The 13,422-nt window shown below is 31.2% G+C and overlaps 1 protein-coding gene across 2 annotated transcripts; it reads right to left on the bottom strand.

Moving 5' to 3' along the window:
- Window positions 1-13,032, bottom strand: LOC111026477 (E3 ubiquitin-protein ligase RNF13). 2 transcript variants are annotated; one of them, XM_022304574.1, is made up of 10 exons: window positions 12,678-13,032; window positions 12,244-12,333; window positions 9,604-9,796; window positions 9,351-9,531; window positions 3,189-3,291; window positions 1,523-1,604; window positions 745-919; window positions 467-684; window positions 213-411; window positions 1-149 (listed from the first exon to the last, which is right to left on the bottom strand). In XM_022304574.1, exons 3-10 carry the CDS (start codon window positions 9,760-9,762, stop codon window positions 70-72), a joined length of 1,197 nt encoding a protein of 398 aa, XP_022160266.1. In that variant the 5' UTR covers window positions 9,763-9,796; window positions 12,244-12,333; window positions 12,678-13,032; the 3' UTR covers window positions 1-69. The 2 variants fall into 2 exon arrangements, with proteins under 2 accessions (XP_022160266.1, XP_022160265.1); XM_022304573.1 differs by having other exon boundaries at window positions 1,493-1,604; window positions 12,678-13,030.
- Window positions 13,033-13,422: the final 390 nt, after the last annotated feature.

The following is a 13,422-nucleotide window of genomic DNA, read 5'->3' as shown; positions in this document are numbered from 1 at the left end:
TTTAAAAGCGATATATAATTTATAAAACCAATACAAAAAACATTATTAGCCTTTTTGTTGATAAGCTGTTTAAACAATATGGTTTTGCACATTTGATCTACTTGGTTCCGTGTTGTTCATCAGTTCTGGAGCCAAACTAATTTCTGAATCTGTGAAAAAGATATAAAAGTTAAAAGTGTACAAAATACAACCAAATTTCTTTTTTCTCTTACTTGACAAAGATGATGGAACTGCTTGGCGGGCTGCTGGTGGTGGATCATACAGATTTTGATAATCTGATAACATTGAGTCTGATGAATCTGTTTGAGATGAAACTGTATCATAGTCTGCATTGGCTACATTTATTGATGATAAAACTGGAGCATGCACTTCAACAGTGTTAGCAGATCTGCCACGAGCAAATACACGCCCCTGTAAAAACACTTATGAGACATTGTATATCAACATAAAAATCATTATTACTTACTCTGAAACTACGGAATGTACCAACACCCAATGAATTTGAATTATTAATACCAGGTGAAACTAATGGAGTCCTATCATTGGGCTGCTCATCACTATCAGTATCTGAAGAATATGCCACAGCATGTAGATCTTCATTGTTACCATAAACTCGACGTTTACAGATAGGACAAAATCTTCGGTTTCTTGTTAACCACGGATCAATACATTTACAGTGATAAGCTGTAAGCATTTAATAAAAAAATTTTTTATCAGACATAAAATATAAAAATAAATACTTACCATGAGCACATGGCAAAATTCTTAGTTTGTCTCCATCCATATAATCATCTAAGCATATGGCACAAGTATCATATGGATCACCTTTCACAAATGTTGAGATCGGAATTTTACGAAGAATAGATGCAGGTAATCGATGTCTAAATGCTCGTCTTCGATCTTTAATCCATTTAATTAACTGTAAATTACTCATAATTTTAATATCAACAACAGCCAATCAAACAATAAGTCTTAAGATATATATTTTCTATATTATTTTAATGATTTGATAAACTGTTATAGACATTTTTATAAAAAATTTATTGACATAATTATTGTTAATTGTTGTAAGTAAATAACTAAAATTTAATAATAAAATTGGCTACCAAAATAATAAATCAAAAATCGATATATAAATATTTTAATAATAAAATACATATACATAATTATCAGACGCTTTTTTATTGGTCAGGCTGCAATAGTTAATGTGTATTTTGCTTAGTGAGTACTACACAACACTGAAGACTTTAAAACTTTCTGGTCAAAATATACAATCGAACAAAATATTAACAAGAACCCATTTGAATCAAATTGTTATAATATCTTAAAACAAATTTAATAAAACTAAATAATAGTTTGAAAAATATTTTCTTATTGTTTATGTATTCAAGATTGTTTTGACTATTTTACATTATGTATAGTACTTATTATACTTTTTATAATAATATACAATTTTTATCCGTTAAGGATAGAGCTTATAAATATATATTACCATAAACCCAAGCATTGCGAAGAAACATACCGCAACAATCACAGCAAATGGCAACAATAAATTCAAGTTTATATCAAATGGGGATTGACTGTTGTCTACAATCACATAAAATCTAAAAAAAAAGGTATATAAATATGAAATTATTTAAGAAAAACTAAATCATACCGAATTTTATTAATAATAACAATGAAAAACATAATACATAGATAATGAACTTTCAAACTGTAATATTGTAGTCTGCTATAGAAATCAAACTTTCAGTTTTCAAGAGCCAATGTTTGGTCTTAAAACTTAAATATTAACCAAGTTATACAATTTTTTTACAGATGATAACTATCATAAGTGAAAGTGGAAATAAATCAACAACAATAAAATACAGATAATGTTGTCTTTAAGATAATGTATAAGTACTAAGTAGTGCAGTAGTTAGGGAATTCTTTAGGGCTTAAGTCTTCTCCCCCCCCCCCCCAAAAAAAATATCAAACTTACTATACCCAGTAGTACCCTAGCAATAAAATATTTTAGATCCTCCCCCTAAAAAAATTATGGCTACAGTACTGGCATAAATTTGATTTCTGAATAATTACTTCTGTACGTACAACTGAAATTGAAATAAACATTATATTTTAGCTAACAATGATACAAACACAGGAGTCATTATTAAAATAGAATATTTGAATTTTTGAATTTTCTTTTTGTGCCATAAAAATACTTAAGCTAAACATCTAAAAACACCGCTTTGTGCGCTTTAATATAATGTGATTGATATTTTAGTTAATGTAATAGAAGCTACAGATATTTTTTATTATAACATAAGATAAAAAAAATAGATCTTATGGCAATAATTGAACAGTATAACACGAGGATAATTATCATAAGTGGGGCATGAGGGACCTTCCATACGAGATTTTTTCACTACTGTAAACTATTTACAAAATTATAATTGTTTGTATGAATTTTTTTTATAAAATTACATACTATGTATTTTTTAGGTTTTGATGGACAATCTATATCTTCTTATGTTTTAATACCATTCAAATATTATTGATTAAAAAAAAAGCCTCTCTATATTTGCAATGGTCTTAACAAAATTACATAGTACCACAAACCAGGAAGAGTTGGACAAAATTGAAACAAGTTTAAAAAGAAATATGACTTAGATGTATTAAAACTACAGTCAAACATTGTAAGCCATGTGAAAATTTTGAGAAATATATAAATTCTAAAATTCTGATGTATTTTTATTTAATGATATGATTTTCAAAATGTCTGGTTTGCTTTTAAGGATCAACTCATGGTTGTCTTGCTGACACAATAAAATGTTTCAACCTCAAATGAATATTTTTTTAAGGAAATAATATAAGGCTATGGACATAATTTTGATTTCATATTAATGGTATTAAAAGGGTTTAAGGGTTTAGGAGAATTTTGTGGGCTAATTATCCCTCTAGAGTTCTTAGGTCACTGTAGCTCCTGCTACGATGACCCGTGCACACTTATGGTGATAATACATAATTCAATTTTAATTAAGATTTCCAAAAATGTTCTTAAATTATTTTTATTTAAAAAAAGGTAGAAACAAGTGTTACCTATTCCAATGAAATTGTATTAACTATTGTATTAACTATTAAATTGTATTAAATTGTATTTAATTCTATTAAAAATAAGACCTTATTCATTAAAATATCATAATTACTTGTTGGAATAATCATAGTAGTCTCTCAACATAAGCCCTGTGCTATCGCCAACAAAAACTGAAGGAATCACTATATCACTTGTATTTTTACCATTCATTGGCACTAATAATATACAAAAAGTAAAAACGAATTAATAGTTAAATTGAATGCAGTAATTAGTTTTCAAGCAACTTGAAGTGTGTTTAATATACTTTCTTTAATTAGTAAAATTAAGGTGGACCAACTACAATTTTAGATTCTGAGAAAACCAATTATTTTAAAATGACAGGCTTTTTTTTAAATTAATGTTTTTTTTTTTTTTGTTATAGTGTACAATTAAGTAGTCGAAATAATGCTTAGATTTTCAACTTCAGTATCTTTTCCAACGGGACAGTGAATCTAGTTGGTGCAATCAAAAGGTCAAAATTGAAAATTCTTAGAAGTTATCAAAAAAAAAAAAAACAGGGTAGTGGATGTCACTCTGCTGTACATTAGGTGTCTAGGAAGTTGCTGTAATGGCTGGCATTCAATTTGAATTCAATATCATATCAATATATCATCATAAACAAAAAATGATTCTGAGCGGGGACGGTGCGTCAGTATAGGATATTTTATATTGTTATTACTTATTAGTTATTATTAATTTGATACCCGGTAAGTTATATTATTATTATTCTAAAACTATCAGTATTGCTGGAAAAATATTAAAAATAGCTATGTAAAATTGGGTTGTTTTGGAACCGAATTACAACAAAATGATAAACGTGTACTTTGTGTTAATATGCAAATTTGAACTTAAAATGTCTAAAAAATTACTATATTTATAAATTTCTTAGATTTTTTAGTTACAGAAAAAACGCTTAAGTGGAACCTTGTTTTAAATTTTCAATCCTTAGCTATAAAAATTGAACATTTTCTAAATTTTTAATTACAATATCATTTTTAATTCTATAAATATTGTAAAAATTTAAACTTCAAATGCTTATAAAAAAAACTGTGCCTATGTATTTTTAATAGTTTTCAACTGTTATTGTAACAACATATCAAGTCTTGAATTAAATTTTCCTACTTTTGACCCAACCAATAAAATATTATTGACATATATAGAAAAAAAAATTCTGTAACCATAAAATACCCGTTTTTAAAATAGTTATTTCATGTTAAAATTTGGATGTAATAACATATTTCAATCGAGTCTGGCACAAAGGACTTCTATACAAAACCCGATTTCTTCCTGCTCCTCTCTACCTCATTATTAACTCATTTCTCTCTAATCATACCTTCCAAGTGCGCTGTGACGATGTTCTTTCTGAAACTCATTCTGCAAAAGTAGGTGTACCCCAAGGTAGCATTCTTGCACCCACGCTCTATAATATTTACACATCTGATATTCCTCACTCTAACCTTACTAGCCTAGCTACTTTTGTCGATGACACATGCATAATATTTTCTGATCCAGATATAAATAATTCAACGGGGAACCTTCAATCACATCTTAATGACTTACCAAATTGGTTTAATCTATGGAGAATAAAAATAAATGAAAACAAATCATCACATATAACATTTACGCTTCGACCAAATAACAGCCCCTCGGTTACTCTCAATAACGAAACTATCCCTAGAGAAAGTTCTGTAAAATATCTAGGTATTCATCTAGACCAAAGATTAACATGGGCCACTCACATCAAAACCAAAAGAAAATCAATGAAAATAAAACTTCATCAACTTCATCAACTTCTCCGTTCTAAAATATTACTTAGTGACAAAACTCTTGTTTACAAACAATTAATTCGTCCTGCATTGACATACGGTATAGAAATCTGGGGCTCAACCAAAATCTCAAATCTAAATCTTCTCCAATCCTTTCAGTTGATCAGTCTCCGTCTTCTGACACTTTGGTATGTTAGTAATCATACACTCCATAAAGACTTGAATATTCCAACTCTTCTCACCCTCGCTTCAACACACTATAAAAAATTGCATTCCAAAACAAATAATCATCCAAACCCGCTAATTTCTAACCTCTCCTCTAAGACTCTCCCGGATAACCCTCCCCGTCGACTAAAACGAAATTGGCCTCGTGATTTACTTCGCTAAATAATTACAAAAAAAAAAAAACCAGTTTGAAGTAGTGTCAATGGACGCACCCTTCAGTCAAGCCTCCAAACCTTGTAAAAAAAATCTCACATTTACTTATTGTTTTATTTTATTACAGATTGTAAATTTATTTATATAATGAAAAAAAAAATTACATATTAAGGGGATCGGTGGCGGTGACAACTGTCTTTGTCAAACACACGCGCAACATAAGAATTCAGAGGTGTTTTTTGGCAAACGTACCGATTGATAAAGTGAAGTGATAAGAATACTGAAAACAGATTTGAATTTGTCGTCAAGTCTACTTAAGATCGGTCAGTCTACATTTTTGATTTTAGATTCTGAGTGAAACGATGAATGTCTTTTTATTTTTTTTTTTATCGTTTCACTCAGAATCTAAAATCAAAAATGTAGACTGACCAATCTCAAGTAGACTTGACGACAAATTCAAATCTGTTTTAGAATTCTTATCGCTTCACTTTATCAATCGGTACGTTTGCCGAAAAACACCTCTGAATTCTTATGTTGCGCGTGTGTTAGACAAAGACAGTCGTCACCGCCACCGATCCCCTTAAATGACCAAGAATAATGATTTAAGTTATTTTGTTCTCCAACCACGCCAACACATTAGTAGCAGACTATTCGGATGACTAAGTCATAATATAATCTAGTCCAAATCCTATATTACCCTCCTAAAACCTACAGAACTATCTTTCAATAATGGAAGATTGGTATAAAAAGTGGCGTTTTAAAATAAACCAAGCCAAATTAGTACATACTACATTTACACTTAAATTAGCCCCATGTCCAGAGGTATTGCCTTTTGGTACTCAGATCCTCTCATCCCCAAACGTTAAATATCTCGGGCTAACTCTTGATCGCTGTCTCACCTGGGCTCACCACATCAAAGCCACACATCACAATTAAACTCCCGCTTACAAATGCTCAAAACCCTAATCGTCAACAACAAACACTTAAAACCTAATACTAAACTACTCCTTTACAAATCTCTCGTAAAGCCAATTTGGACATACAGCTTACAGCTATGGAGGAAAGCGAAAATTTATAATCTAAAAAAAATTCAACGGTTCCAAAATAAAATATTAAGGAAAATTACCAATTCTCCACCATATGTACCAAATCACTCCCTCCATAAAGAAATACACATGAAAACAATTCAGGAAAAGGCAAAAAATTATTATAAACGATTCCACCTACGCCTTACTCTCATCCAAACAAACTTATAAAAAATCTAGTTTCATTAGTCATCCCTGGTAACCCTCTTCATCGCCTTAAGCGAAAATGGTGCAGAGACCTACTTAATCCCTAACAAAAAAAAAAAAAAAGAATAAGGCTAAAACAAAATAATTTAAAGACATAAGTATCATTGGTGGGTGGCTTCTTCATACAAAATGTCATTTTTCCTTGTCATTAGCTCATACTCTTACTGTGCCAATTGCGTATAGATTGTGTATACATTAATAAAAAAAAAAAAAAGTAATTTTGTTCTAATTTTTTTTTTTTTTTTTTTTTTTTTTTACAAGAAATATACAATCTATACAGATAAGCACAATAAGTATATGTGAGATAGGGGTAACAAAGCATTAAGGGGTTACGTGAGTAAGAAGCCACCCAACGGTAGTACTTAGCTTGTTTATTATGTGATTATTATAACTTATTAGGATTAGGTTAGATGATCCCTACACCATTTCCTTTTCAGTCTGCGACGGGGATTTCCAGGAAGTGACGGGATATGTAAGCCTTTTATTAGAGGATTTACATGGTTTTCTAATTTATAATAGAATCGTTTATAGAAAATAGCATTTGCTTTAATTAGTTGGTATCCAGGTATGAAGATATGTGTATATTTAGTGAAGTGTGTTTCTGTGATAAGGGCGATGTCGATACGTTTATCATATAATACATTTTGTAAAATATTTACATGGTTTTTAAGACCATTAGCATTAAATTGTAAAACTAGGAGGGACTTATTTGTAGCAGAATTATTCATTTTTTTTTGCCAATAAGCTTGAGATTACCTGAGTAAGTAGTGAGATTAATGGATTGATGAGAGTTTTAAGCTCGCTTACAAAGCTTGCCATTAGCGAATTAATATCGGGAGTAGGCAGAGGAATATTAGATTGTGGATGTTGACCTTGAGTTGCCTGAGCATACGTTTGAGGTTGGCTAGGAGGAGGATTGTTGGAAGTGGTATTGCGTGGGTGGCTATCTTGTACATTGTTAGGCTTATGACTAGAGTTTACATGTAATTTTTGATTATTTAGGTTGGTTTTCTTACGTTGCTGGAGGTTTTTGTAAACTGTGCATCCCCTGTAGTTTGCAGGGTGGTTACCTGTGCAGAGGGCGCATCGCATTGGGTCTTGACGTGAATTTGGACAGGCAGATGAAGAATGGTCATCACCGCACCGGACACAACGAGGACTATATCCGCAGTAGGCTTTGGTATGACCATAAGCTTGACAGTTCTGGCATTGACTAATAATTTTAGGCTTGTGAGGTTCTTCTATTTTTATTTTTGTGTGCAATAAGGATTCAAGTTTAAAAATCTCATTTGAGTGATCTGTTGGCTCGAGGTCGACAAAAAATAATGGCAGGGGTATTTTGCTAATTCTGTGAATAACCTGCGTAACTTGTCTGACTTCATATAAGCGAAGTTCGAGTTCACTTTTGATCATTTCCGTTGGAGTGGATGGGTGCAAGTTACGAATAACTATACGCATGGGTTTATCTTCTTTTAGCTGGAATGTATGGAATTCAGCTTCCGCATCTCTTAAGTAGTGAACTAGTGTTCTATACGCTCCTGGATTGGTAGTTTGGATTTTTAAATGATCAGCCGTTGACTTGCAGATAAAATTATCGACACCTATTAATTCAATTAGTTTTGTACAAACACCAGGGAAGTCTTCTACGCCTCGTATGAAAATTGGAGGGGGTGGTTTAGAGTAAGTGAGAACTGGATCTGGATCAGCAATTGACTGTTTTTCCTGTGCAGTAGTTTCAAAAGTTTCTTCTGTAGATTCCGGTGGTTTTAATACATCAAATCGGTTAGGAGTCGCGAATAGTTTTTTGCTTACATGTTGAAGTAGATTTGGTGACGACGGTTCTGAACTGGACGTACTAGAGTGATTGCGTTTATCACTATTAACAGGTGTCTTCGGTGACCTGGGTTTAGGATTTGCATTTGAGGTCTTGTTATTAAGATTTGCATTATTTGTATTATTATGATTACGGCTGGTCATATTTAAATGTTTAACTGTAGAATGATAAGTTTTCACGGACTGCGAAGTCGATTAATTACGCCGAGTAGCGTATATTATTATAATATTATTATAATATTAATTATTATCGTAATCGCGTGGACAAAGGTCACCGCCGCGGCGATGCCTCGTAGTGAGATTAGGTATATTATATAACCATGCACTAAATACGTATACTTAGTAAACTTAAATCTATTTCCACAAATAAAGGCTGGTTTTGGCAGCTGGTAGACACTGGGGTCAGCAATTACACTAAGAACTGAGTCGTTTGATATAAAGAACGAAAAATTCCGACAAGTTTGAGCGACATTACATTAAACAAACGCGGAGGCATGAAAAACGTGTACATTCAGCTTGGCTGTCCGCGCGTGACTGATTGTTCTAATTTAAAAATATTATTTGTGGGAACTTGAAACTTTACCGAGTATATGATTATATTTTATATACACAATGACTTTTCAAATGTAATTATTTTTGGCAAAAATGAATTTAACCTACTGTAGTACTAATGCTTAATAGTAAAATAAATTACTTTAATCAGCACAACGTCATAAAATACACTAAATTGTATTATAGGCTGACAGACTGTCTTCGCTCAGAATCGTTTTTGTACACAATGATTTTATATGAATTCAAATTAAACACCATTTATTATAGTGACCCACATGTAACCTACTGTACAGCAAAGCGACATCCACTTACCAGTTTTATTTAAATTGATGTTATGTAATTTCATTTATTAAAAATAAAAATATCACCTTTATTAGTGTTACAAGATTAGGTATTCAAAGTCAATTTACTTACAAATCAAACTTGAGTTGACATTGAATATAATGGCTAATGTATAGTTGCTATTTTGAGCATTCCTCACTTTTACGTCGAAATTACAATTTCCTCTTTTAATCAAGGCAAAAAAACTTCCGCTTTTGGGCGGAGATTCAATTTTAGTACAACCATCTTCAGGTTTAGAACGCAAAATGTAACCCTTAAACAATATAAAAATTTAAAAATAAATATACATTTTGATTTCAAGTTTATCTATAAATTATTGAAATACTTTAATGCCATCTGAAGGTATATCTGGTCCAAAAAGAGATGGAGCATCTGAAAACTCTAAATCTAGCTGTTGTTGTTCCTCGTTATATATGTTAATTTCACATTTTACTGTGGTCACAAAGGCTATTAAGGCAATAAATGCCATTGCCTTTTTAAACATTTTTGATAAAAGTTGTACAGCATCTGATAGTCAACTAAAACAAATAAAAATGATATAAGAAATTGTCTTTTACCAAATATACAAGATTAATTATGAACTATTACTTTTTAATATTAAATGAAAGAGTAAATAAGTTATCATTCAAACACGATTATATATTTGGCAGGTCAATTAAAGTGTTGAAATATAGTACATGCCCCTGGAGATATTGAACAGGCGGCGTCATATGACAGGATTTTTTCTTAAATTATGAAAAAAATCCTTTTAAAGGGGGTTCAACTCTTGAATTTGTATATTAATTACTTTTAAAAATGTCAATTTTATAATAATTATGTTAGTTGAAAGCAAAATAAAATAGTTTGAAAGTAAAAAAAAATAGTTTGAAAGTAAAAAAAAATAAGTTTAAAGTTGAATAAAAATAATAATAAAATAAAGTTTAAGTTGTGTAATAAAAAATTTCAGAAAATGTGCAAGTTTTGTTTTGTTAAAAAAAATAAGAGGTAGAACCCCCCCCCCCCAATTAAATAGGGGTTTTTTCCTTAACTTAAGGTATACTTATGATGCCTACTGGTTTACTTCCTGTCGAGACACATTAAATATATATTTTATATTATTATCTATATCAATAAAACAATAAAATTAAATGTTTGAGAGTGTGTGTAAGCAATCCACAGACAAGACAGTCACACTTATGGTTCTGAAAATTGGTACATAGATAATCTTAAACCGAAAAATGTGCACTTCAAAGCCAATGTTTTTAATTTTGCATTTTAAAGAGGGACTCACACAGAGATTTGTTGATTCACGAAAAACAAATATTTTTTTATTTGCATAGGGTTGCCATTGGTATGTTCAAATTATTTTTCTATGTATATGTATGTTTTGCCCATGTTACTATTTTGTCCAAGATAATTCCTATGTATTTTTTAATTTATTGAATGGGGGATTGGGTTGTCATACTTGATTTGTGTAAAGATCAGAATATTAAAAAAATGCAAATAATAATTTATTTTAGGACTTGTTTGTAGGTAATCTCATCCTAGTAGCTAGTGGGAAATTAAACTCCACCAACTGTACCTATAATTGATTGAGTCTTTTTCTCATAAGGTTAGAGCGAGTGTGTATGGTAGCAAAGATCTTATTCTTAGATGCGTTTAAAATGACATATTTTCAATTAAAACGATCAGATTTTTTCAATGTTCCACTGTCCTTTTTCATACTAATAACTAATAACTTTTGTCTTTGTGTATGAACAGTTTTAAGTTAATTACTCTTAGGTCATTATTTCTAGTTTTTATGGCCACTTTATCCTCTTTTTCATTCCTGGATCTCCATCCTTGTGACGTGATATTTAAGTTAGTAATATTTTTTTCTCAGATTGTTTGCTTCTATCATAAAAATGTTTTACAAGCTAGTGTTCTAAAAGGCTAATATAATATATATGAATATACATATAAATATATGTACTTCTAAAGAATTTTTGAATATTTAGAAAGATGTATCAAAACATATAATAATAATTTTTCTACCAGCAGTTAACGTTTCATTCAAATTCAATCAGATACAGTAGGTATAAGTATTAGATCATATAACTATAATTTACTCTAACTTAATATGTCATTTAATTATGCCAAAATAAATAAATAAATAAATAAATAAAATAAACTGTTTTACTTTTAATATGTGCACTTGGTATCTCAACTACTTAATAATTTCCTATGTGCTTGACATGTGAGCATTAATTGATCTAATCTAAATAATTAATTAAAAATTATCTAATATTATACACAACAGTTAACACTAAATAGAATAATAGCCTATACGGGGGATTCTCGACCTACGAGCCGCAGGCCAGTTCTGGCCAACCATGCGTTTTGAACTAGTCTCGGCAAGTTAATTGATGTTTTGAAAATATATTGTTATTGTTTTTAATATATTAATTACTAAAAATAATTTGTATACATTATTTGCAATTTTATTACCTCTCTATCACTATCTAAAAACATTTGGCCTGTGATGCTGAAATGTTTCATAGATTTGGCTCGCCGTAAAAAAGGTTGGAGACCCCTAGCCTATACTGTTACAGTGTTATATATTCTACACCTTATTATGTTATCTTATCAGCTAATCATATTTACAAAAAGTGTTGTTAAATATACATGTTAAATGTTGGTGTTTACATACTGGTAAAAAGTAAATGAACTAAACCACATTAAGCAAAATGACTGGATTTTAGCACTGATGAAGTATTTGGTGTAAGTCATTAATATATGATCATTTTTTTTATACAAGTTAACAAGAGATTTACTAAGCTAAAAATACTTTCATTATTATTCTATGCTTCAATCATTAGCAATAATGCGTGTGAAAAATAACTTATTCGAAAGTAATTGTCAATTGACATTATTACATTAACATTACAGACCAATAAATCTATATAAGACAATATAATATAAATGTATTCAGAACCCGTTTATTTACTTATTTCCTGGCAAACCGTTACAGTAATTCTGGGCATACAATGTGTAACTGGCAGTTGAAATAAATCTGACCTTCAGCGTAGATCATGATCTGCAAAAAAAAATGTTGTAACTAATCAACAAAGACTTCAGCAGTGGCGAGCAGGTCCAGGATCAGTATTTCTATCACCGATAATAATTATAGCAGCTTAAAACTCTTGACGGTAATAATAAAAACAACGACAACAGAGTTTGAAATTTCGACGAGTAATAGTCATCGAATATTAGACATGAAGATGACTACTATTCGATGGACATCGCAGTCTACAGCAACACACGCAACTGAATGCAGAGCTGGTGTTGTCCAAATGCGTTGCGATAGTCTTGCATAACAGGAATAATATATTTTGTCGAAAAAATCATCGACCACATAAGTATTGTGTACATTAAACTGACCTTGACTTGAAGCTCGAAACACTGAACCAGCGCTCGACGCACGCACAAACAAATCAAAACTCGTACTGAAAAACTCAAGTCGGCGCCAGAAAGCGGCGTGTGGTGATGTCAATACTGTGTGCCAGGAAGGAAAATCGTACGTGCTACTGCAGTCTGTACTGCGGGACGACGCTACCAGTCAACCGTGGTCTACAGTATAGTGTAGAGTCTACACGGAACAAAAACAACGGACAGAGGCGATAACAACTACGATGGACGGTCCCCCGCCGGGCGAGAGGAGACAATAATGTTGAAACGCAAATCGAAAAAACAAGACGAGCGGTTGTCGAATGTCGATTACGCGAATAATAATAATAAATATATTATTATTATAATGATATTTAATGATAATACGAATAATAGTAATAAATTGTAATAATAATAATAATAATTTATGTAAGTAAATAGGCGACGTTCACTGACTAGTTTGTCTGTTATCACGCCGTAGAGCCATCAGCTGCTGCTGCCATAGCGATAACACAGAACAATAGCTTTGCTGCGCGGCTGCTTCTGTCTACTGCAAAGTGCAAGGTAGATTTATGGGTAAGTCCACCGTGGTCAGCTGCTGTAGTCGCTATTATTGCCTGAGCCCTGAGCAGTGAGGGTACCTAGTACCTACCACGATTAAAGATATCTTTACAATATTCATATGAGAGCCTAATCGATTGAAAAGAGATTGAATGGCCCAATCATGAACATAATGAAA

This window comes from Myzus persicae, unplaced genomic scaffold (genome assembly GCF_001856785.1).
Source record: "Myzus persicae strain clone G006 unplaced genomic scaffold, MPER_G0061.0, whole genome shotgun sequence".
Classification (NCBI taxonomy): Eukaryota; Metazoa; Arthropoda; class Insecta; order Hemiptera; family Aphididae; genus Myzus; species Myzus persicae.
Note: the sequence above shows the minus strand (reverse complement) of the source record. Positions and strands in the feature narration are given on the sequence as shown.